Raw genomic sequence first — 24,205 nt, 5'->3', positions numbered from 1 at the left:
ATGCCACGTAACCCAAACTTGGCCGTGTACTAGGACATACCGGATGCTCCATACAGACGGCTTCCAAGCAACGTCAAGGTTATCAGACATGATTAAGGTAAGACTAGATTAAGGGTTATTGGACTGCGATTGGGCCCTGATTAAGGCTTCCCTAATCCAAGGCCCATAACCAACACTATAAATACAGGTCAAACGTAAAAGTGGTAGGTTCATTAATTGTACATTTAATATAGCTCTCAGATTACCGAACATACATTTATTGATTTTGGCATCGGAGAACCTTTGGCAGCTACCGAACTCGGACTAAGGGACGAAGTGTGAAGAGAACGACCAGCCTGAAGAGACTAAGGCGGAAAGGAGGAGGCGGACACAGGGAAGACCGATTGACGCCAGAAGGAAATTGTGTACAAAACTTATTTGACGGCAGACCTCTAATTGCTTCTATTTTAGTAAAGACCTAATTGAGATGCCGAAAAAAAAAGAGACTTATTTGATGTTCCATACCAAAATAGGGAACTATTGATACATTAAACCTTTTTCTTTTTTAATAATAACTAGATGAATTTAGTAATTTTTTAATATAATCTTAGATTTTTTTATGTGGAACATAAATAATTGTCCAGAAATACTACAAGTAATTTCTAAAACACAAAAAATAGTAGGTAAGGATAAAATTACAAATGTGCAGAAATTATAAATATTAGTTTTTATTATTAATAATTAAAAAAAAACACCTCTCTAGGAGGACCTACTGAATTATTTTAATTAAAACAATCTTATCTAATATTACACACTCACGTAATGCGACCTTCAATGTACCACAAGGTTAACATTTGCAAATTCAGCATCCCATGTAACTGAAATCTTAACGTAGTTTAGTTCAATTTTACACAAAAGAAAAACTTAATTGAGTTAAAAAAATAACTAATTGAAACGTTTTGTCATAATTGTGAACCTTGAAAATGATGAAACCTTTTCTATTTAATACTTATCAAATAATATTTTTATTTTGAAATACAAAATAATTTAGAATAAATCAACTAAAGGTAAAAAAATTATTATTAAAGGATAAAAAACTGAGAGGTACATAAAATTTTTTTCTTTTCGATATAGGTTTTTTTTATTCGTTTATACTGCACGTTAGTTTGTCCCGTTATCTTACAATTTTTTTAAGAAAAAAATTGTTAGAAGGATTGTTTGTTTATAGAATATAACGAAAGTTTTTACTTCTTATTTTAATAAGATAGATTATTAATAAATTTTTTTTTTTTATATTCTATTTTAATATGATTTTGTAATACACTTCCTTGGTAAGAGTGTTTCTCCCTACACCACTCTCAATTTCTTCTTGTATCTCTCCATTCTAAAATTACCCCTTCGAACAAAATTAAACGATGGTGGTTAAAAAAATTTACTTTTCACCTGTTTTTTAGCTTTCAATGATTGGATTTGTTAATTCAAGTGATGTATTATATGTGTTTGAGTATGTCTATATGGGTATGTGATGCTTGAATGCATGTATTATGTATTAAGTATGTTTCCACGTGATCTGGGGTTGATGTATGTATGTTTAAATGCTTGAATCATGTCCAAGATGTGTTTTGATTCGACAATAATTGATTATCATTAATTATAATCGATTATCTACGTGTTGATGTTGAGTATGGTTGTGAAAATAATCGATTATCCCTTCCTGCATGATGTTTCTGGGTAATTTTCACTAAGATAATCGATTATCTTAAGTGATAATCGATTATCTTAAGTGATAATCGATTATCACAGTGCATTTTTGTGAAAAATGGCAAAATTTGATGAAGAAGGAAAGTGTTCCAAGCTTGGGGAGTTGTGGATTGTGAGGATACTCAGAGAATGAGATTAATGGTTATGTTTAGGGTCAAGTTTGACTTGTGGATGAGATTGGAGCATGAGTGAGTGTTGGGATGTACCTGTGTATGTGATTGATGAGCATGAGAGTGGATGATAAGTCTACTTGTTGTACCTAGTAAATCTTGGTTCTATATGAGGATAGGTGCTTCCTTTTTGCCTTGTGTGCATTGGAACGAATGTTCGGGTATAGGGAATTCCTTGTGGGGTGAAGGTGTGGTTCTTATCCTTGTGTGGCAGGATCACATGTTCCTTAGTTGGATTGCGGGACTACTCGAGTAGATCTGTAGGGCAGGCTACATATGATTTATAGGGGAGGCTATAAATGTCCTGTAGGGGAGGCTACAGGTAGACTATCGGCTACAATCAGTGAGGTAGGATACATGAGTGAGATAGACTTTTTCCACTGTGGTGTTTATAGTACTGTGATGCTCATGGTGTTGTCATAATTGGGATAGTCATGATGGTGGTGTATTTATGATAATGATCTTGGTACTTGAGATACTCTAAGTGATGTTATGTTGATGGCAATGTTACTATAATGGTTATAGTAGGTAGTTAACATAGGTGTTAATGGGTAGACAGACCAAAGGTCTAGGTGTGAGATGTTGGAGATGACAACAATGGTTAAAGATCGAGAATCGAGGATTGAGTAATTCATTATGATTGAATTGTTTATGTTAGAAGAATAGGAATTCTATTATTATTACTAGTATGTATGGGGTGTTTGATTATTGTTGATATAATCAATATGTTTATATCTTGTTATTATGATGGTTTTTTCGGTAGCTTACTCCATACATATTTGTGTTTATTTGTTTGTGAATGATATTATCGACGATGACTGTATGATGTGTTATACGTGAACAGATAATATTGCAGATGTTCCAAAGACATGATAGATTCTTGATATGATGGAGGAAAGATTCGAGTTTCTTTAAAATATTATTTTGGTATAAACTTTTGAAACAATGTAATTGTAGTTGTTTTATTTCTTGGTCATTTTAATTACGTCTAGAATAATGTAACTGGATAAGGCTTTTGGAACTACTATGTTTTGAATAAATTATGCATGTTTAAAAGTTAAGGGTTTTGAAATGCTATGATAAAATTTTAAATTTTACCAGTTTTTTTTAAACCGGTGACATGCAAAAATTTGAGACGTTTCGTTTAAGGCCTCTATGAATATCGAAATTCATTTAAGGCCTCCCTGTATTTGTTTACTTTTTTATTTTTTATTCTTTTATTTTAATTGTTTATCATAATGATTTGTTTGTTAAATTTAATTTATTATAAATTTTATATATGATTTAAATAGATTATTTATGTAGATGTTTTTTTTATTCTTTTGTATTTTATTTGTTTAATAATTTAATAATTATATAGATTATTTTTATTAATTTTTTTATATCTTTAATTATTATGAATTATTTTATTAAAAGTGAATATTATGTTATAGATCAATATTGTTTAAAATTGAAGAATATCGTCATAATATGGATTCTCAAGTTTATTCTAGTTTTATATAAGATTTTTCTTCTTTTATAAAAGTTGGAGAGGAAGATTTTACAAATAATTTTACCATAAATGAAATATTTCCTTCTAGTGATCACCTAATTAAATAGCTAAGATGGATCATTCATGATCTAAGATTTGTCATGAACGTTCATTTTACTTGGATATGAAAGAGGTGAAAAATATCATAAATATAAACTTGATGTGGATGCTAATGTATATTGGACACGAAATTGTGAGTGTTCGTTTAGGTTAAAGGGTAAACCGTCTTCGTTGACGATTTTGAAATTTGTTGAAGGTCACGACGGATCTCCCATATCTGTTAAAGGCTTTTAACGTTTTCTTTTACAAATTAATCATAGTATATCATAATACAATAACCATATATATGTTCACAGGTTCATACAACAACTAAATATACATGCAAACGAGAACATCACATGAAAATGAACATCAAATAAACATTAGTAACATTAAGTGTAAAAATTAACCAACCTGGATTTGAAGATCAAATGAACCAAACAAGGATAACGAACCAAGCACACAAACCAGTGAATAGAAACAATGAAAGAGTGAAATGAAAAGAACACAAGAAAACTCGAAACATAGAAGAAGAAAGAAAGAAACGAAGAGAGGAAAAGAGAAAGAAGATATGTGTGGGTGGGAAGGAGGTGCTGCGACACACTTGAAGTAAATGGGGAAAGAAAGGATTTGGTATTTTAAAAAAGTTAAAGGTAAAAGTAAAAAAAAATAATTACCATATAATATTTTTATAAAGAAAATAAAATAAGGAGGTGTAGAAAGAAATTGAAGTAGTGGAGGGAGAAAGTATCTTATGCGTACTAATCTTTAATTTTATTTTATTTTTTAACTTTTATATAAGTTTAATAAATCTTTAGTTTTTATAAGATTCAAATTTAAGATGAAAACATATATATTAAGATTAATTTTTTTTTAGTTTTTTCTAATTTGTACAGGTTCGCTCTCAAGCTTGCAGGCTTGTAATTATGCAAGGAAGATCAAATAAAATAACCCAACTATCCTATTTGATAAAGTCCCTCTCAGTCAATTTGTTTTTGGTTTAGCATAGGTGGAGTATCTTTCTTAATAAGTGAATGTATTTCTAACTTAAAATTATAAAATCGGTTTATGAAATGATAATTGTATATAATTCAGTTTTATTTTAACAGACATGAATATTTATACCGGTATTTTCACCTATAAATATATATTTTCAAAATGCATTATTGTTATCCAGATGTTTTATACATCGAATATTCTTTAATATACTATATTTTAAAAGTATATTGTTTTATTTTGTAAATTATGTTGATTAAAATAAATACAAAAATACCATGTACATATAGGTAATATTAATTTAGAAATTTTGAAAATATAAAATTGAGAATGAGATTTAATACAACATCAATAAAATTATATTTTGTATCTAATTTAAATATAATGATTTTAGACTTAAATAAAAGTTAAGTCAAACTAGAACCAACTTAAATTAAGAAGGATCGAATTCAAGTTAAGATAAATTAAACAAAGTTCAAGTAATTTTTTATTAGGTTAAGTGAACTTAAGTTAATGTTTGGTTGAGTTGTGTTGGACTTAGTTCGTTCTAATTGATAGATAATTCTAAAGTTTATATCAGAATGAATTGGTCATGTTCAAGTCAAATTAAGTTTACTTATGTCTAGATTAGACTGAGTTTGTTTATACTCAAGTCAAACAAAATCCACATAAAATTAAGTTATAGTGGGACTATTGGGACCTAAATCAGACTCAGTCAACTTCAACCTAGGCTAGGAGATAAGTTGGATTTAAACTAGGTTGGATTGGATTCAAGTCAAGAAAAATCGAATAGGTATGATCAAAATCCAAATTGAACAAAGTCAAGTTAGTTTTAAGTAAGTTAGGCTAAGTCAAACTTCACTCAATCTAGGATGGATCAAGTGTAGATCAAATTGAACTAGGTTAGGTTAACCTAGGTTAGAGACTAAGTTGAGTTTAGTTCAAATCAATCTTAGTCAAACTTACTCAGATTGAAATAAACTCAAATTAAGTTAAGTTAAATCAAATATAAATTAGACTAGATCATATTAAACTTAGATCATTCTAAGTTTAATTGAGTCAGGTACATATGAAGTTAGGTTTAGTAAAACCTAAATACATTAGACTTAGTTTACTTAGATTAAACTTAAATAAGACCATTTAAATCTAATTTAAAAATTTATATAAATTAAATGTAGTCTAATTTAATCAATATCAAAATTGAGTTTGATTTAAATAAAATAGATTTGAAATTTTCGTACGATCGGAATTTTGAAAAAATCACCACCCTGACTCACACTCTCACTTTCAAAAACTATCGTAGCCACTTGATTTTGTATATGCATTGAAAAATATTACCTATTATATTTGTATACAAACTATTTAATGTAACAGTTTCGTAAAATATAATGTTTGTATATTACATGTAAGTATAATATAGCTAAAATAATTACAAATATTATCTTAAACGGTAAAATCAACAATACTTTTGAAACAAATTAACCTATTAAAATAACTATATTTTATATTAGACTTACTTAATATTTATTATTTATAAACTAAATATAATTAATTTTATAAAATTAATATGTAAGATAAAGTTTTTAGTGATTGTATTATAATTATGTTAAATTTCTAATTAGGGTAAAATCTCAAAGATATCTTGATAAAAGGTAATTATTGTTAAGTTAATTTAGTTGAGTTTAATAAAATGAAAACTATAATTTTACGTTAATTTAATATATTATTTAAAAAATAAAAAGAGAAAAAAAGAAGAAGAAAAATAAAAAACAAAATAAGTAATATAATAAATGAATAAAGTATAAAACTGTTATGAGAGTTTATCACAAAATATGTGCTTAATTTCGATATTTTTTTTAGTATAAATTTTTTCCATTAATAAATTAAATATTTTTTCTAAAAGTTAACGATTTTTAATCATTTTCTATGTATCTTGGCAAGATACTAAAGATTTTATAATTTAAAGAAAATACAGGGTGAAAAGAAAGGGTTAGGTGGCCGACATATTCTTCTTTCTTTTTTCCTTTTCATTTTCTTTTTCTACAGCATGAGTTCCTAAGGTTATACTTTTCAATATACTTGTAATTTCATATCAGCGTCTGATTCGTGGAATAATTGTCCCTTTTTATGAGTTAGAGTAGCAAGAAAAGTAGAAAAGTGCAGATTTCTGTACATAATAATTCTCAATACCACTACTAGCATGTTCTTTCTGTACATGAAATGATCAAAATCACAAACAAACAAGTTAACATGCTTGCCTCATTACAATTTTTCAAACAATTTCATTTCAGTTAAGAGTGTGGTGGCTTTTTGAAGCCACAATAAATATACCAACCATACATCATAGTCTTCACTGTTAAAAAGGCCTTAAATTGCACACCCCAGAATCTGCATTCTTCTGTCTTCATAATCCAAAGAGAAAAATTCAATTGCAGAGCATCTCCTTTTTTCTCCTAATGAAAAATACCAAGGGGGTTTCTTAGTTGATAAAACATACTCTAGTTCACTGACTAGCAACTGCCAGAGAACATCATGCGATAAAACACAGACAGCAAATTACTGCTTCATTTTTTTTGAAGAATCCAACCAGTGAAGAAATATTAATGCATCTCAATCAGTATTACTGGTGGATGGATCCAATATATATACAAAAAAGTTTTCAATTAAAAGAACTATGGTACTTTGACAAATGTGAATGAGATACACCATATACAATTTTGAAGAAGGAAGAACTTGTTTGTGCCATACACTAACTAAAAGATGGCATGTGTCAAAACAAAAGGGTCATTTCAATGTCCTTCTTTTCAATCCTAAACAGGTAAAAACCAGAGTTACATAAAATCAATGATGTAAATCCCACCTAACATCTTGCAACCCTGGTCTTGGTTCATCAAGATGGCAACCCTCATCGAAGTTCTGGGAGTAGCTAACAGGGTCATATTGAAATGATATAGGTTTGGATCTACACAAGGTCTTGCTCTCCCTCATGAACTTTCTGAGAATGTTCTTCCACCTTCTCACCCTCTTTCTGGGGCTGCTGCAGTAGTGGATTCTTGAGTACTGGAACTCGTTGTGGATTGGCAAGCACGAAGGGGACATCATGCACCCCGGCATGTATGAGGAACGCTGCACTGTCATTGTGAGATCCTTTTCCATTGGAGTGGAGTTTGACATGTTATCCTTTCTTTTGAGGTGTGTGTGTGAGTGTGAATGTGTATGCTTCTTTATCTTCTCAATTATTTTGGCTAAGAGTTGGTTTGAGGAGCCTATAGTGCCTTTAGGCTGTTACCATTTTTGCATAGTACCTTATGCTGTAAAAGGGTAACTCTCATTCAAAGTTTTCTTCTTCACAGATTTTTTAAATGTGTGTTGGTTTAATCTATCATTAATTATATCACATGGTACGTTGTCTTATTCTGGTTATTAATTGGAGTTAACAGTAAGGATTAGAAAATAAGTAGCCGTATGTAAGTGACAAAAGAACAATCGGTGTAAGGTATAGAGCCAAATCCGAAAATCAATGAACTGAATTATTATTATTAGGAAATCGTCATATTACTATCAATTATTAGTTTGAGAAAATGAAACAGAGATATTGATTCCTTATTTTTTTAGGGTAAGAGACAGATATAACAACAATCACTAAAGATAAATAATATTTTCTTTTACTGAACTGAAACTTTCACCCAGTAAAGAATAACACTGATATCTTTCAGCCCATGTTTTTGTACACTGATTAAGGGAGAAAAGATTATGAATTTGGGGTTAATGGATATTGCATAATACAAATTGGAAATACAAAACCATATCATGATAAAAGGGTAAGATAAAGATTTTCAATTTTCCAATCAATGTTAGAGAAAATGGGACTGATGAGGACATGCACCCGTCCTTTCTGACTGGAGGATTAGAGTAATGGAAAGGAGAAGAGAGGAAAAAGACAGAACATGAGCCAAGCAATTCCTTGGAATAATGTCTTTGTAAACCATTCAGTAACGGAAACATTCGAAAAAACGTTGTGAAAGAAAAGGTAAAAGGAAAATAAGCGATGGAAAAAAGAGCAACAAATGATGAGGATGGGGGGGGGGGGGCATGTGAATTTGGTACAATCACAGCTCCACAAACCACACCTAACGCTGTATTTGTGTGGGGACTTGGGAATCTGTCGTGTCTCTCTAACTCACCAAGTGCTAAACCAGAGGATGGTGTCGTTAGCTAAAAGAAAATTCAGCACCTTCCTTGGTCTTGATGCAAATAATGACTGGAAACTCTTCAAGTATAACTACTAGTTAAATTTTTATTTTAGTCTTTAGGAACACCATGTTTTATCCAGGGAAGTACTAGTGTATTTTATTTATACCAGTTTACAAAGTTTAAGATTTTCATACCAATCTTTCAAACATCATAAAAAACAAAAACTGGTTATAGTGGTTTGTGACATAGTAAGTATGATTCTAGTTGGATGCTTGAAATTTGAATTTTTGTGTAGACTTACTGTCATGAGCAACGTAGACAAGCATAAGGGTCATCTGGGGGGGCTATAAGAATCTTATGCACATGTTGAATGTGGATCAGAAGATGGGAGCAGAAAGATTGTGAGCCCACATGCACTCACCTACTAAATGATAAATCCCTATCCTCTACCCTTGTTTCTTTCCACTGCCCCCCCCATTCAATCAACTTATTATAAAATTGAATCAGATCAAATGAAAAAGACATCGACAGCTATAAACAATTATACACTATTATCTGCTTACAGAAAAAATAAAGTTTAATGTTATTAGTGTGTATTCATTATTTTCCTCATAAAGTATAGTTATTTATTATGCTTTATTGTTTATATATATAGTTTATATACAGAGGAATGTAAAAGAACAATAAATGGAATAACTTTAAAAGCATATTCTATCTGGTCTGAAGTGATTTTGTTTTATTTTATTCACTATATTCTACTTCACTGATTCATAGGTTAGGCTCCTGTTTGGTGAAAATTTTAATGTAGGAGTTGCTTGATGAGTTTGTCCATGTTCCATAAATGGTTATCAGGTGTGTTTACCAGTAAAATGAATAGTGTGATGACAGTAAAAATCAAAGTATAGCTATATTGAACAAGTAAGAGATGGCTATAATGTAGGTTGTACATGAGGGACCCAAGAACAGGACACGACACATGAATTATGATGATGAGCTTCCTCATCACAAGCCCTCTAAGCTGCAAAATTGTTCTTTTAAATGGCAGAGAATGAACTTAAAGTTATGCACCTTCAATTGCTTAATCTATTGAAAAACTTCTACATATCCTATAAATCACATGAAAATGAAAAAGAGAAAAATCCTTATATTTTAATATTATACTTACATTTGATATAATGAACATCAAGCTGGAATAGCTCAGTTGGTTAGAGCGTGTGGCTGTTAACCACAAGGTCGGAGGTTCAAGCCCTCCTTCTAGCGATTTTTTGTTTTCTTTTGCACTTTTTTTTTTTCTTTTCTTGGGCCTATGTTGGGTGCTTATCGCTGTATACACGGCCTTACCCCAATCAGAACGGGCTGTGTGATCTTCTTTTCTTTTTGCTGCTATTCTATAAGCTTCTGGTAACAAAGAATATTATAATTTAAGTTTTCTTAAAATAGTTGAGTATTTTCACTTTTTTCAATTGTTTTAAAATATATAACTGTTTTCTTCTTTATTTATATGTGAGATTTATGAACCAATCTATGCAAAAGACATCATACTTGTCAATCCACACCAATCTTATTTTTGAGAATCACCACAAAAGTGAAATTCTAAGAAGTTTTCAGTTTATTTTTCATCAATAAGAAATTAAACTTGAATCTTATCCACCAAACATTTATCGGTTGTATAAATAATGAAAGAGAGAGATAGAAAAGTAAAATAATGAATGTAAAGTTTGTGTAAAAATTCGTTGGGTGTGAGAGAGTTTTGTGATGCAGTAGTAAGTTTTGGTGTGAAGATCAAGATACAATGCAAAAGTTTTTAAATATTTAATATATTTTCATAGTTTGTATGAAGATATAATCATAAGCATCCCAAAGAGTATATATACGTAAAAAGTTTAGACTATGACGATATAAATTATTGATTATTTAGAGAGATGCATCAATAACAAGATTTAATATTAATTAACTATAAATTAATTAACTATAAATACATGTATATAAATAAATCAAAATATCAATTTTAATACACAAATTTTGATTATTTATCATTATATATTATTTATCGTATCCATTTATTTAATAATATACTTTTATTCTTCGGTTAACATTTAAAACGGAAACTTGTATATTCAATTATATCAAACCCCTATTTTCAATATAACATTTTACGACAATAATCTTTTACCTTTCTTTTCATATGGTATCCATCATTTTTAATCTTCATAAAGTATGATCTCAATATTTAAAACGAGAGCTTCTTTTGTTTTAAATTGTCACTTGATTCATTTTTTTCTTTTTATCTAAGACATTCTTGGATTAATGACTAATTTTGATGCACTACTTTACTTTACACTGATAGGGTGAACCCGTAACATGTTACTTCATTCATTGATTTAGTACGAGGGTATGAAAAGTAATAAAAAAAACTAGTAATTTCATAGGCAAGTTACTAATGTAATACCAATTCATCAAATGCACATTCAGCCTATTTTCGAAAAGAATACATCTATAGTGAACAAAAGAAAAATCTCATCAACACCATAACATGACACAAATATCAAAAGCAAAACCAACCAAAAGTAATTGTCATAAGTGGTTTGACAAATTTAACTAAACCTGGGATTACATTTATAACACTGGTTAAGGTGGTCTGTAAAAGAGTTGGATGTGAAACAGAATTTTGAACTACAAGAATAAAAGTAAAAATAGGAAAGTAAATACAAACAAAAGTGTGGCATGCTAGATTTTTTTGACGAACCTGGACACAAAAATCATTGTATACAGAAACTCTCAAAAATGAGACGCACAAGTGTATTGGGTACCCTTCTTATAGCAAACCTGCTCATGGCAACACGTCTCTCCCTAACTTTCTCTCGTTCAATCCCCCCATTACTCCTAACCCGCACTTCTTGTTCCATTTCAAACCTCAAACAATTCCCCAAATCCCATCCTTGTCCTCTCTGGTCTTCCTCATTCTCCTTCTGCCTCCATAGACTCCACAAGTCCACTTCTCCTCTTCGCGCTTCTTCTTTTTCTTCTTCTCCCTTCATGGCTGCTTCTTCGCCCAACGGCGTAATCGAAGACAATCCTCTTCTGCAAAACTTCGACTTCCCACCCTTCGATGTCGTCGAGCCCAAGCACGTGCGACCCGGAATTCGCGCTCTCCTCGGCGAACTGGTAATTATAACAAGTTCGATACTTTTCTCTCATTTTGGATTCTCCGTCGGGATTCGAGAAATGGGTCGGGGCTGATTCGGGTTTTTGGGGCTGGTTTGCATGATGGGGATTTTTCGGTTTTTTGATAGGAACGTGAATTGGAAGATCTGGAACGAAATGTGGAACCGTCGTGGCCAAAGTTGGTGGAACCGTTGGAGAAGATAGTTGATCGGTTATCTGTTGTTTGGGGCATGGTCAATCATCTAAAGGCTGTTAAGGATAGTTCTGAGTTACGTTCTGCTATTGAAGATGTTCAGGTATTATTTTTAAATTGAAAATTAAATAAATTGGGTGCTTTTTTCAATGTGTATTTGCGTATCTTATATTCTGTTTTGTTTTTGTATTAGTATAATTGTTTTTTATACAGTTGGGTTGTAGTGTAACAATTTATGGGATTTAGTATGTTTTGTTTAGTTGGCTTATAACACATGAGCCATGTTGGAATATGCTATTCAGCTTTTTATATTTGGAAAATGAGAACAGTAGCTTTGGTGTGCTAACGAGGATTGGTGGATTACTTTCTGTTTGCAGGCAGAGAAGGTTAAGTTTCAGCTTAGACTGGGTCAAAGCCAACCTATTTATAATGCGTTCAAAGCCATTCGAGAGTCTCCTGATTGGCAGACACTTAGTGATGCTCGTAAGCGCATTGTTGAAAGTAAGTTATTATGACATCTTATTGATATGTTGTTGTTGTGATGTGATTTTGTTTCAGTACTGCCATGCTTTTACGGTAAAAGTTGCTTGAAATTGCTGTCTGTATCCTAATACTTCTTTTCGGCTTATAGACTTTCATTTAATAAGGTGAAAGACGCAGGGTGTGAAGTTGGTGAAGAATTTTCTACTTCTGAGTCTACTTAGTCTCCAATTTGACGCTGAGTTTTTTTGGGGCGAAAGAGATGTTGTCGTCTTCTCTTCAGTGTTTGATTTATGATATGTAATATCTGTATGACATTGTCTGTCTTACACGTAGTTGAAGACCTTGTATAATCTGTACTCTAGGCCATGCTAAATCTCAGATTGTTGTTTCATTCACTGTTCACTCAATTTTAAAAATGTATTATTTTGAGCCCATCATTTTACATTTAACTAATAAAAGAATGTGTGTCTTTGCAGGCCAAATAAAGGAGGCAGTTCTGAATGGAGTTTCCCTTGAAGATGATAAAAGAGAAAGTTTTAACAAAATTGAACAGGTGTGCTATTTTAACTACTAAACAAAATTGTAAACTATATCTTTTAGTCGCATATCCTATTTGATTCCCATCGTTTAGGATTATCTACTAGGTTTTCGAATCTGGTTATATCTTGATCTTTGTTCTCTATTCTGTGTAAGCAACCAGGCCTATCCTTTTCTCAGTCAAGGGTAGAAATGAAATATTAATTATACATATCATGAAAATGTGGGTGACAAATAACATAATAGGCAACATGAACTTTGAAAATTGAGAAAGATCCAAATGCAGTATATGGATTTTGAACAGCACTTAGCAATCCCAATTTTATTAGCATCACATACTTTTGGAAATTGAGAAGAGTGGAGGATTTTGCTTAATATCCCAACTCCAAATTAAACCAAGTAATAAATTTTTGATCAAATAATTCTTTCTGTGAGCTCAAATTCCAAAAGCATAGTGATCAGGCTTCATAACTTAACAATATTTCATGCACTGGTGCTTTTCTTTTAGTTACAATTTTATTTTCTCTCTGGATTTTATTCATAGGAACTGGAAAAGTTATCACAAAAGTTTGGGGAGAATGTTCTAGATGCAACAAAGAAGTTTGAAAAACTAATTACTGATAAGAAGGAAATTGAAGGATTACCTGCTACTGCACTTGGGTTGGCTGCACAAAGTGCAGTAACCAAGGTATATATATCTTACATGTTTTGTATTATTCTCAAGTTGTGACAATCAGCTTTGTTTTTGAGTTTTGATTACTTAATGGGCAAATGCAGGGGCATGAAAATGCCACCGCTGAGAATGGGCCATGGGTAATTACATTGGATGCCCCTAGTTTTATTGCTGTTATGCAACATGCTCGCAACCGATCTTTGCGTGAGGAGATCTACCGTGCATATGTATCACGGGCATCTACTGGAGATTTGGATAATACAGAAATAATAAATCAAATTTTAAAGCTAAGGTTGGAAAAGGCCAAACTTCTCAACTACAATAACTATGCTGAGGTATGATTCATCTGCCATATTATGAACATAACCCAGTTGTAGGTTGCTTATGTATAAATCATATATCAGGTTAGCATGGCAACCAAAATGGCAACTGTTGATAAAGCCGAAGAACTTCTTGAAAAGCTTCGCAGAGCTTCCTGGGATCCTGCAGTGAAAGGTAGTGTGTATAAAATGTGTTTGTAATTGTGTTTGCATCAGACTTTGATTTGTATATCCTTTTATTATTTATTCATTAGGATAATGCATTGCATTTAAGCTTTCTGGAGTTAGCCTTTCATTGTCTTGAATATTCTAAAATAGTAAAAAGTAGATGTTGTTTTAGAAGGATTCTAAATGGCCGACTCATGATAGTTCTGACATATTTGCACCATGGGAGACTGTATTTTCTATCTAAAATTTGTTTTTTTATATAGATGTGTCTCTTCCTTTAATCAGGAAATAAGTTAGGTGTTGCATCTTTCTTTGCAGATATTGAAGACCTTAAGGAATTCTCCAAAAGTCAGGATGCATTAGAAGCTAGTGATTTGACTCATTGGGACATTACCTTTTGGAGTGAGAGGCTACGCGAGTCAAAATATGATATTAATGAGGTTTCTCTATTGCACTATCTCAGTTATGGTTTAGAAAGACAAAATAAATAAATTAAGAAACAAGGTTAATTAACTGTTATATTAGAGAATTAAGAAATGTAGAACGATTAGAAGAAAGATCTACATTATTTAGTATCAAATACATTGTTCATGTATGAAATTACTCATGGAATCAATACTTTTTATACAACTATTTTATTATTAGCTGTTGAATTGTTATGACTTACAGTCAGTTTGAATGCTCTTTTCCTATGGTAAAGTAACAAGAAATTATCATCAGTCTGCAAAATATTTGACTGTTGTAAATTATCCGTTGATGTTTGTTTTAAAAAAAATAGATTGTTTGAAGTTTCATATTTCACAGTTAGGCTTATTGCACAATTATTTGTATTCATGTCAATTGCCACGAAGAGTTTGTTCCTCTCACAGTCCTACCCTCTAATTACAGTTTATGGTATGCTAATACTGGTTCACACCATTGACTAGTGTATCTGCTGTTTCAACAATATTTTATTCCTTTCAATTATATGTCGTATTTTTATTGTAAACATTTTATTGGAGTTGGAAATGCTCATGCTTCTGCTTCTGTATGTCATAGGAAGAGCTGCGTCCCTTTTTCTCTCTGCCAAAGGTTATGGACGGTCTCTTTAAACTTGCAAACTCACTTTTTGGCATTGAAATTGAACCAGCTGATGGTGTAGCTCCGGTAAACTAGTTTTTTTNTTTTTTTTTTTTTTTTTTTTTTTTTTTTTTTTTTTGTTTAGCTATGATTCTTGTATGGAGAGCACCTATTTTAAACTTCCTGACACGTTATTATTGTTATTCAGGTCTGGAATAATGATGTCAAGTTCTTCCGTGTTAAGGATTCTTCTGGTAGTCCAATAGCGTATTTTTATTTTGATCCTTATAGTCGTCCCGCGGAAAAAAGACAAGGTGCATGGATGGATGAAGTCTTTGCTCGAAGTCGTGTATTATCACGTGATGGTACCTCAGCAAGGTTACCCGTTGCTCACATGGTGTGCAATCAAACTCCTCCAGTAGGAAACAAGCCAAGTCTAATGACATTCCGTGAGGTAACCTCAATTTTATGTTATGTGTCTGTCTAATTTATAACTTTTTGCTATGATTGTTATCTGTGAGGAAAAAAAAAATTGCTTAAAAGCTAATTAAAACACTTCTTGCGACTGGCAATATATGCTCTTGATGTGTTGGCATATTTTAGTATGAGTAAAGGGCTACTCGAACAATTACTGTTTTTCATTTATTTTGTTTGGATAAGTGATATTTGGTTTGATTTCAATTGACTGTATTCGTTGGAAAATTGTTGAAGTGAAGGCATTTATGGCAAAGCTTCCTCTTAAATAAGTGAAGGATTAACATCTATACTTCTGTACTAATATATAAAGAGGATACCAATTTCAATTACTGCTTTGGGTGTACACATTTTGTTGTACAATTTCACCATTACCGTTTCGGTAGCTGCTTTTATGTTATGATAACTATTTTCTATTACCTTACAGTAATGTCAACGCATAGGCACAACAATGCTTGTGTATCCACTAGTTTGTAATAATTAGCTTGTAATCATGAAAGTTAGCTTATTTTAGGGGTTAAAAAGGAAACAATTATTTTCCAAAATCTTCTTGCATCTATTTGGGGGGAACAATGATTTTTTTTTCTTACAAAATAATTCTGTGCTAAACAAAGGCTTACTTTGGAAGCACTCAGCTTCCGTATCCAAAATGATATAACCGGGATTAAGTGACACGGGTCACTACTACTTATGCTAACAATGGAAAATAAAATTTAAAAATCTATACTGTATCTTGATGGCAGTGCAATCAAAATATTCATAAATTAGTATGTAATGGAAAACAGAATATTTCCCGTCCATTCTAAATTTGTAAAATTTAAAGGAAAATCTTGAGACATCTTGTTGGGTTTGATATAGTGGACAAATAAAAAGCAACGCGAAGTCAAAACTTTTCAAGGCTCATGTTTCTGCCAATTGTTAAACTAATAGTAGTTGCACCAGATGGCTGCTTATAATAAAAATATAAAACAGCTAAAATGCAAGACCCCTGAGCTAAAGGTTAGTTTCAGAAAACCCCCAATATGTTCTGAACTCAACAACTTGATACCTGATTCTTATTGTGGGCTGCACAAAAACTAGTCAGGTTTAGGGGGAGAATGACCTGATTGGATAATTTAGAATTGGGTTAGGTTGAGTTGGTTTTGGCATATTTTTGTTAACTACCCAACTGAAACGATACAAGTAAATTAAAAATTATTAAAATTTGGCCTAACAAAATATAAACTGAGATACAATATATGTTTGGACAAATTTCTATGTACATCAGAAAGAAAAGGAAAAAGAAAAAAATTGAAATGAATTTCTAAATTCTTGTTTTGAATTTGTGAATTAGCTATTTTTAGCTTATGAAGGAGTTCATCTCAATTTTTTCTTATTTTTGTTTTGTAGAAGTGCTTATGATAAGTTTGTCCAAACAGGCCATATTTTGCATAGAATTTTGTGTGTAGAATCGGCGGCAGTTACTAATTTGTTCACCTATCTACAACATCGTGTAGTTTAAATTATCTTTTTTTTTTCTTAGGTGGAAACTGTCTTCCATGAATTTGGTCATGCACTTCAGCATATGCTTACCAAACAAGATGAGGGTCTGGTTGCTGGTATTAGAGGAATAGAGTGGGATGCTGTTGAATTACCTTCTCAGTTCATGGAAAACTGGTGTTACCATAGGTAAGTAAATATTTCCATGTGAGGTTATACCCTTGTCTTGGTCGGATGTTACTCTTGACCTTCCTTTTTTCATAACGAGAGTTAAGAAAAAACTTCTTGGTGTTATTCCCAACTGTATATAATAATAATTGTTATTATTATATGCTTGATTCTCTTTTTTATCAATGTCTTCTGAATAACTTTTGCCACGTGCTGGAAAATTGATTCTTTCCAACTGTCCATTATCCACATCAACATTGCTTGTTCTTGCTTTTAAAATCAAAATTTCAACTGCTTTTCATTTCACCTTTATGCTTTGCATTCTTAGGCTTTTTGTTTTGAGCTAATCCCTTTTAACCCAAATAGGAGGGGATGAGTTGAACAGTAGTACTCTCTGTTCATAAACTTGAAACAACAGTAGCTACTAGAAGACTGTCTAAGAGACAAACGTGTATGCTTTTAAAAACCTTTCCATAAAAACGATTATCACACTCAACCTGAGTTACATCTAGTTCTCCTTGGAATAACTCTTGAAAGGTTTCACTTTTATCATCAAATTGATTATAACAAGTATTCTTTACTGTTGTCTTACATGAATACACCAGGTCACTCCTGAAAAATTCTTAATCTCTTTAAGATTAAGAATGTCTAGTATACTTCAACACTAAGCTGTTTCTGCCTTTCACGTGTACTCTTTAGTTATCATTCTTTGCTATGAACAAAGATATGTTTGAATGAAATTTATAGGAAAAGTTCCTTTAGATAGGATATACAAATAAACACTCCTTATGAGAATCTCACGTCCTTTGGTGATGAATATTACAATTTTTTTTTCTTCAAGTCTATAAGGTTGAGTAAACAGCTAGCTTTTTACATCTGTATGCTCACACAAAACTTTTGAAGTTCTTTTGCATGCAAAAGATAGTTTTATGTTGACTGTTCTTGTTCTTCATGCAACTGAGTTTCACCTTTTACAGAATGTTCATGCTTGTAACTGTTGTCTGCTGTTCTTGAGCATAAAAAGTCAAATAACCCATGAAGTTCTGTTTGCAATTAATTTAATTGGTGAATTCTTGTGTATCTTGTAACTTGAATATATCTTAATCAAACATTAGTACCTCAAATTAATCTTATTTGTTATCATCAAAACAGTTAATGGAAGGGCTGTATGATATGAGTAGACTGTTCGAGTTCAAGTCTTGCAAAACTAACATTGTAGTTTTTGAATAAAAAAACATCAGGTATTTTGTGTTTATGACATTTCTTTTTAACAATAGAGAAACTTTAATGGGCATTGCAAAGCATTTTGAAACTGGTGAGAGTCTCCCTGAAGAAGTATATTTGAAGCTTGTTGCTGCTAGGACTTTTCGAGCTGGCTCTCTAAGTCTTCGACAGGTCAGTGTGAATGTAATGGTTGGTTATTCCTTTCTGTAATTTTGAAGTTGCGGAGGTTACTCTCAACTTTTCAATCAAAGCTGAACTAGTTCATTTCTAATTCAGATCTTTATTATGTGGTAACTAGTTTGTTCATTTGGGTTTGGTGGTCTAAAAGTGGTCGGCCTCAGTATAGGTTCATTTGGGACCTCCCATCCCTTATTCCTTATTCTTTTACATAAATATAGTGCTTTGGCACCCATGCATCCCGAAAAAGTAAAATCTGCACCATGGCTTTACTTCATTGACTTTTTTGTCAGGCTTCAATATTCTGTTAATTGATCCTAGTATTTTATTTATCAATGCTAATTGTGTCCTTAGTTTCTTGTATCGTTAAAATATGCATTTTCCCATGATGTCTTCTAATCTGTCTATAAATATAATGTACAGTTAAAATTCGCTAGTCTAGATCTGGAACTTCATACAAAATATGTTCCTGGGGGACCTGAGTCCATCTATGATGTTGACCGCAGAGTTTCTGAGAAAACTCAAGTGATTCCTCCATTACCAGAGGACAGGTTCCTTTGCAGCTTTAGCCATATATTTGCAGGTTTGCTGCACCTCTTGTTTCTCTTTGTAGTTGGTAATTATGCAAGTGTCTCAACAAAAAAAAAATGATTTTTGGGGTTTCCATTTGTTAGGTGGATATGCAGCTGGATACTATAGCTACAAGGTATATTCCACATTGCTTTAATGTTGATTAACATTTTTTATGTCTTGAGGATCTCTTTTGAATGTGTTTTCCACTCCTTTTCTTTTATGATTGTGGAAGACTCCCTTTTCCCCTATAGAAATATCCCTGTCCTCCAATGAATGGAGACAGAGCTATTTGTTTCTTATGGTAAATTTGTCTGTTATGCAGTGGGCTGAGGTGCTGTCTGCAGATGCTTTCTCAGCATTTGAGGATGTTGGATTGGATAATGACACGGTACATTTCTTTTTTCTTTTTAGAGTGGGGATGGAGGACCTATACTGTTAATATTGTTGAACTTTACTGTTTATGGACTTGCCTTTGTATTTAATGAACAAAATCCTCTATTTTCCATGTTTAATACTCCTGATTAGTAGTATGAGAATAGGAGGAAGAAAGTGGAAATAGGTTGTGTGAAAATAATTGTTGTTTGGTTGAACGGAAATAGAGGAAAATAGGATGGAGTCCAAAACTAACCTTTTTACTTTGTTTTTTACATATTTTCATTCATCTTTCTATCTTTCCTTATTTTTCTCATATTTTCATCTACCATTTTTATTTCTATCCAATCTATTTTTTTTTTACCAAACAAGGACGCTATCATTTCCTCCCTAGAAGACTGGTTTGACATAATCTGCTCCTTGAAATACTGTTAATATATCATTCCGCTTTCTGAAAAATGATACTTCAGCCATACTTGATTTTGCTCACCTTTGTTGTCATACATGTTCCTTGCAACTTGGTATTGGTAATAATATATATTTTTTTTTTTTCAACTCCCCTTACACTCCGGCTTCTTTCTTATCAGTTAGTGATCATATGACTCAAACCGAAACTATAACTGATGGTTTAGTGTTTATGATAGTAAGGTTAAATTACTCTCATTCAGTGATTACAGTTGAATAATATATCTTTTATAGTTTCTATATTTGAAAATAATTTATTTTAGTGTCTATACACACTATATTTAATCTCTTTTAGTTCCTACGATTAGAATCAATGATTTTTAAATATAGGGTTTAAAAGATACAATTTATAAAACTATTAAGATGAGAATTAAATGAATAATTAGTCTTTCTCATAATGATTTCCATTGAGTCCTCAACATGGAGCCTAGATGGGCAAAGTTGTTCTTCCTTGACGTATGATTCTTACATGTTTGAGTTTGATTATGTTTCTTTATTATCGGCAACAAGAGTTTGTTTACTATGTGTTTTACTTACACATGCACAGGCTGTTAAAGAAACGGGGCACAGGTTCCGGGAGACCATTCTTGCTCTTGGAGGTGGCAAGGAACCACTGGATGTAAGACAATTTCTTTTGTCCACTGTCATAAGACAGTTCAATGTGTTGAACATGTAATAACGGTGGTGTGGTGTATGCAGGTTTTTGTGCAATTCCGTGGCCGAGAACCAACACCAGATGCATTGCTTAGGCACAATGGCCTATTACCAGTTGCAGCTTTATGATAGAGTTGCCACTTTTATACATAATATAAATGGGACTCAATTACGAAAAAGAAAAAAAGGGAATCGTACTTTTTTCATTTATAGCTTTTCTTACTCTTTTTTAAGTTTGCTTTTACGACACTCAAAGGAATTTAAATTTGAAAAATGATTATTCTGCCATTTACATTTCAACAACATCCCCCTTATGATTTATGGTTTATTCGCTTTCTGAAAGAAAAATAGCACTACGAAGACTGACATAGAAGTACAGAATTCCACTTTTTCTCTTGGTATCTTTCCAAATTGAATTGGAAAATTTTAGGGGGACTGATCTTTTTTTTTTTAAAAAAAAATCCTTTCTATCTTTTCAAACTACCAAACATTATTAAATGTTATGTGTGGTTAATGTATAATAAAGTTACATTTTTGAACAATTAAAATAATAAAAAATATATTTCTTTGTCAATTACAGTAGTAAAAGAAATAATAAATTTACTCAGCATGATTATGTAAGGAAATTTGCTAGAATTTTTCGACTTAAACCAACAATATCTACCCAGGAAGAAAAGGTTTTTCTTCTTTACCCTCTCCTACAAAAATTGAAATTACAAATTGTTCTTTAGGAGTTTTGAAGCATTATTCACTCTTTTTGGAAAAACAGTATTGAAACTTTAAAGGTTTATAGAGACATTCAAGAACATGCAATAGGTCATCTAAAATAAAATTTAAATGATTCTGAGAATGAAATGGATTAGATGATGTTTGAGAATGAATAGAGTGAAGAGGCCAAGAATTGTTAGTGGGTGGTAGATGAATGTGAAGGCTACGTTCTAACAACTTATATTCCTTGCCTTCACGTCTTCCAAATAGGTGGCTGCCCTATCTACCATCAACAAACCTTTCTTTCAACTTTTTATCTTCTATTTTCTTGAATGCAAAATTATTAAACAAAATCAAAATGTAAGTAATACTGAACTTTCTTCGAAAAGCTCAAATGAAATTACACACCACATACTTGAAGAACTGAAGAATGGTCTCCAACCACTTATGCTTTGTTCGGTAGACACAATCTACTATTTGTAGGAGGGGATTTATTTGAGATGATTTAGGAGAATTCTGTGTGTTTGGTTTAAGTTGTTTATGATAATCTGTAGACAAGTTTCAAAAGATAAATATAAGAAAAATTCTCATCAAGTCTTGCCATTTAATTCACATATCATATCTGTTAACAAAAATTAAACGAAAGAAAAGTTTCATAATGATAACCTCCAACTGAAGGAGGATAAGTTAGTTTCACATTAACTTTCTCTTTTCTCTCACTGGCAATAATGAAGTCAACCCTCCATTTCTTTGCCTTTCCTTACCATTACCATTTTTCAACCAACACCCTTTGTATTTCTGCCACTGCAGAAAACAAACAAAAATCTTCCTATCAGTTTTACTCTGTCAAAAAGGGACAACAGAAAATATCTTTCAATTGAAAAACAAATAAGTTAATATCATAAAAACAATAGAGTTAACTTGCGTCAACTTATGATTCAATTTCCATCCACATATCTATCCTTATCATGGTGTCAGAGAAGAATATTTATCACCTAATTTTGAAAACTAAGGACAAAAAAACTGTACTCTAAGACAAATCTCACCTTGTAATAAATTATTAGTAGTCTACACTAAACTCAATCACTATTGGTAAAACAATATAAACATACAGTAAAAAAATTGTCTATTTTATAATAATTAATTTGAAAATAGCATTTAAAATAATGTATAATTGATTACATTTAACAAAACTAAAGATATATATATATATATATATATATATATATATATATATATATATATATATATATATATATATTTAGCCGTGTGAAAGAGGGGGAGGAAGTAAACTGAGCATTTTAATCTGCAGAGTCCATTAGCATTGGATCTGAAAGTGAGCTGAAGAAGAAGAGAAAGAAAAGGAGAATGGCTCGTGCGGGAGGGATAACAAATGCAGTAAACGTTGGAATCGCAGTGCAAGCCGATTGGGAGAACCGCGAATTCATCTCTCATATATCTCTCAACGTTCGTCGCCTCTTCGACTTCCTTGTTCAATTTGGTACCCACTTTTCCTTCTCTCCCAAACGACCCGTCACGGTGTCGTTTTGTCTATCCGCGAAACCTCATCACCATTGTGTCCTTCACCTTATTGGGTATCCCATTAGTGTTGGAGCACGTTGAATCACGCCAAAAGCATTTCAAAGTTTGAGTTTTTATTCTGCCCCTCTAAAATTTAATGTGTTTTTCAGAGGCTACGACGAAGAGCAAGTTGGCGTCTCTGAATGAGAAGCTGGATGTGTTGGAGCGCAGATTGGAACTGCTCGAAGTTCAAGTGGGCAATGCCTCGGCCAACCCTTCTCTTTTTGCCACATGATTTTGTGTTGTAATACGGCTTTCCAGTAAGCACTCTCCATCTATGATGTAAAATCTAAACGGAATTCTTAATATGTAAGTCGTTTATAAATCAAAAGTGAAGTGTTTGATCATTTTCATGCTTTGTTTTGTAACTATAGCTCTTGGTTTCTCTATTTATTGCGTGATCCTATATTTTACTGCACTGCTTTATTTGCAAGTTGGAGTTCAAAAGCACGGGTTGTTGCAATTCTCAGATTCTTACCCTGTTTGCCATGTGACTTAACTCACAATGCCTCTTAACTTAGTTCCTTCCAATGCCATTGTATATTTGTTTGGATAAAATTCTCTTGAAGCATCTATAGAAAAAGAATAAGTAGAAAAAGAAAAAAAAAATAAAACTCCATAACCTTAAATTAGCCGAAATTAGGGTATGTAAATAAGTTATGAAAATCAGCTTTTAAAAAAACTAATATAAGAAGGTTTCTATAAACCAACTAATATATTAAGTTAATTTTAATTTTCGTTTTCTTTTTCTCTTTTTTCCCCCTTATAAGTGTTTAAAGAAAATTTATCTACTTAGGCTTGCAGTCCTTTTCATCGTAGCCAGAGTGTTTTCATTGCACCTGCCTAGTGCTTAAGCTTACATGATAAAATGCTGTTCCTCTGCCACCTCAGTTTCATTTGCGACATACTTTTAATGCATAATCAATCGCTTTAGGTTTGACGCATCAGTCATCTTAGATGTAGTAAGTAATTGAAGAATGTCGTAATTGAAAGATTGCATCAATTGATTGAGAGTTATTATTATACGGGGTTTTGGAAATATGAGATATACGAGAGATATGA

The 24,205-nt window shown here is 31.9% G+C and overlaps 3 protein-coding genes and 1 non-coding gene across 4 annotated transcripts; 3 read left to right on the top strand and 1 right to left on the bottom strand.

Moving 5' to 3' along the window:
* Positions 1-6,626: 6,626 nt before the first annotated feature.
* LOC106777270 lies at positions 6,627-7,811 on the bottom strand. The gene is made up of 2 exons (XM_014664837.2): positions 7,337-7,811; positions 6,627-6,929 (listed from the first exon to the last, which is right to left on the bottom strand). The coding sequence occupies exons 1-2, from the start codon at positions 7,648-7,650 to the stop codon at positions 6,902-6,904; spliced, it is 342 nt and encodes a 113-aa protein (XP_014520323.1). The 5' UTR covers positions 7,651-7,811; the 3' UTR covers positions 6,627-6,901.
* Positions 7,812-9,856: 2,045 nt separating this feature from the next.
* On the top strand, positions 9,857-9,930 carry TRNAN-GUU. The gene has a single exon. It is a non-coding gene; the product is annotated as a tRNA-Asn (tRNA).
* Positions 9,931-11,321: 1,391 nt separating this feature from the next.
* On the top strand, positions 11,322-21,154 carry LOC106777664 (probable cytosolic oligopeptidase A). Its single transcript, XM_014665344.2, has 17 exons — positions 11,322-11,835; positions 11,964-12,131; positions 12,406-12,529; positions 12,988-13,064; positions 13,593-13,736; positions 13,826-14,056; positions 14,126-14,216; positions 14,528-14,649; positions 15,248-15,355; positions 15,477-15,722; positions 17,265-17,410; positions 18,667-18,784; positions 19,214-19,373; positions 19,465-19,496; positions 19,686-19,751; positions 20,748-20,819; positions 20,900-21,154. Exons 1-17 carry the CDS (start codon positions 11,395-11,397, stop codon positions 20,981-20,983), a joined length of 2,430 nt encoding a protein of 809 aa, XP_014520830.2. The 5' UTR covers positions 11,322-11,394; the 3' UTR covers positions 20,984-21,154.
* Positions 21,155-22,832: 1,678 nt separating this feature from the next.
* Positions 22,833-23,490, top strand: LOC106777665 (protein BRICK 1). Its single transcript, XM_014665346.2, has 2 exons — positions 22,833-23,063; positions 23,254-23,490. Exons 1-2 carry the CDS (start codon positions 22,931-22,933, stop codon positions 23,376-23,378), a joined length of 258 nt encoding a protein of 85 aa, XP_014520832.1. The 5' UTR covers positions 22,833-22,930; the 3' UTR covers positions 23,379-23,490.
* Positions 23,491-24,205: the final 715 nt, after the last annotated feature.

Source organism: Vigna radiata, chromosome 11 (genome assembly GCF_000741045.1).
Source record: "Vigna radiata var. radiata cultivar VC1973A chromosome 11, Vradiata_ver6, whole genome shotgun sequence".
Lineage (NCBI taxonomy): Eukaryota > Viridiplantae > Streptophyta > Magnoliopsida > Fabales > Fabaceae > Vigna > Vigna radiata.
The sequence above is the reverse complement of the archived record's forward strand: the minus strand, read 5'-3'. Positions and strand labels throughout refer to the sequence as shown.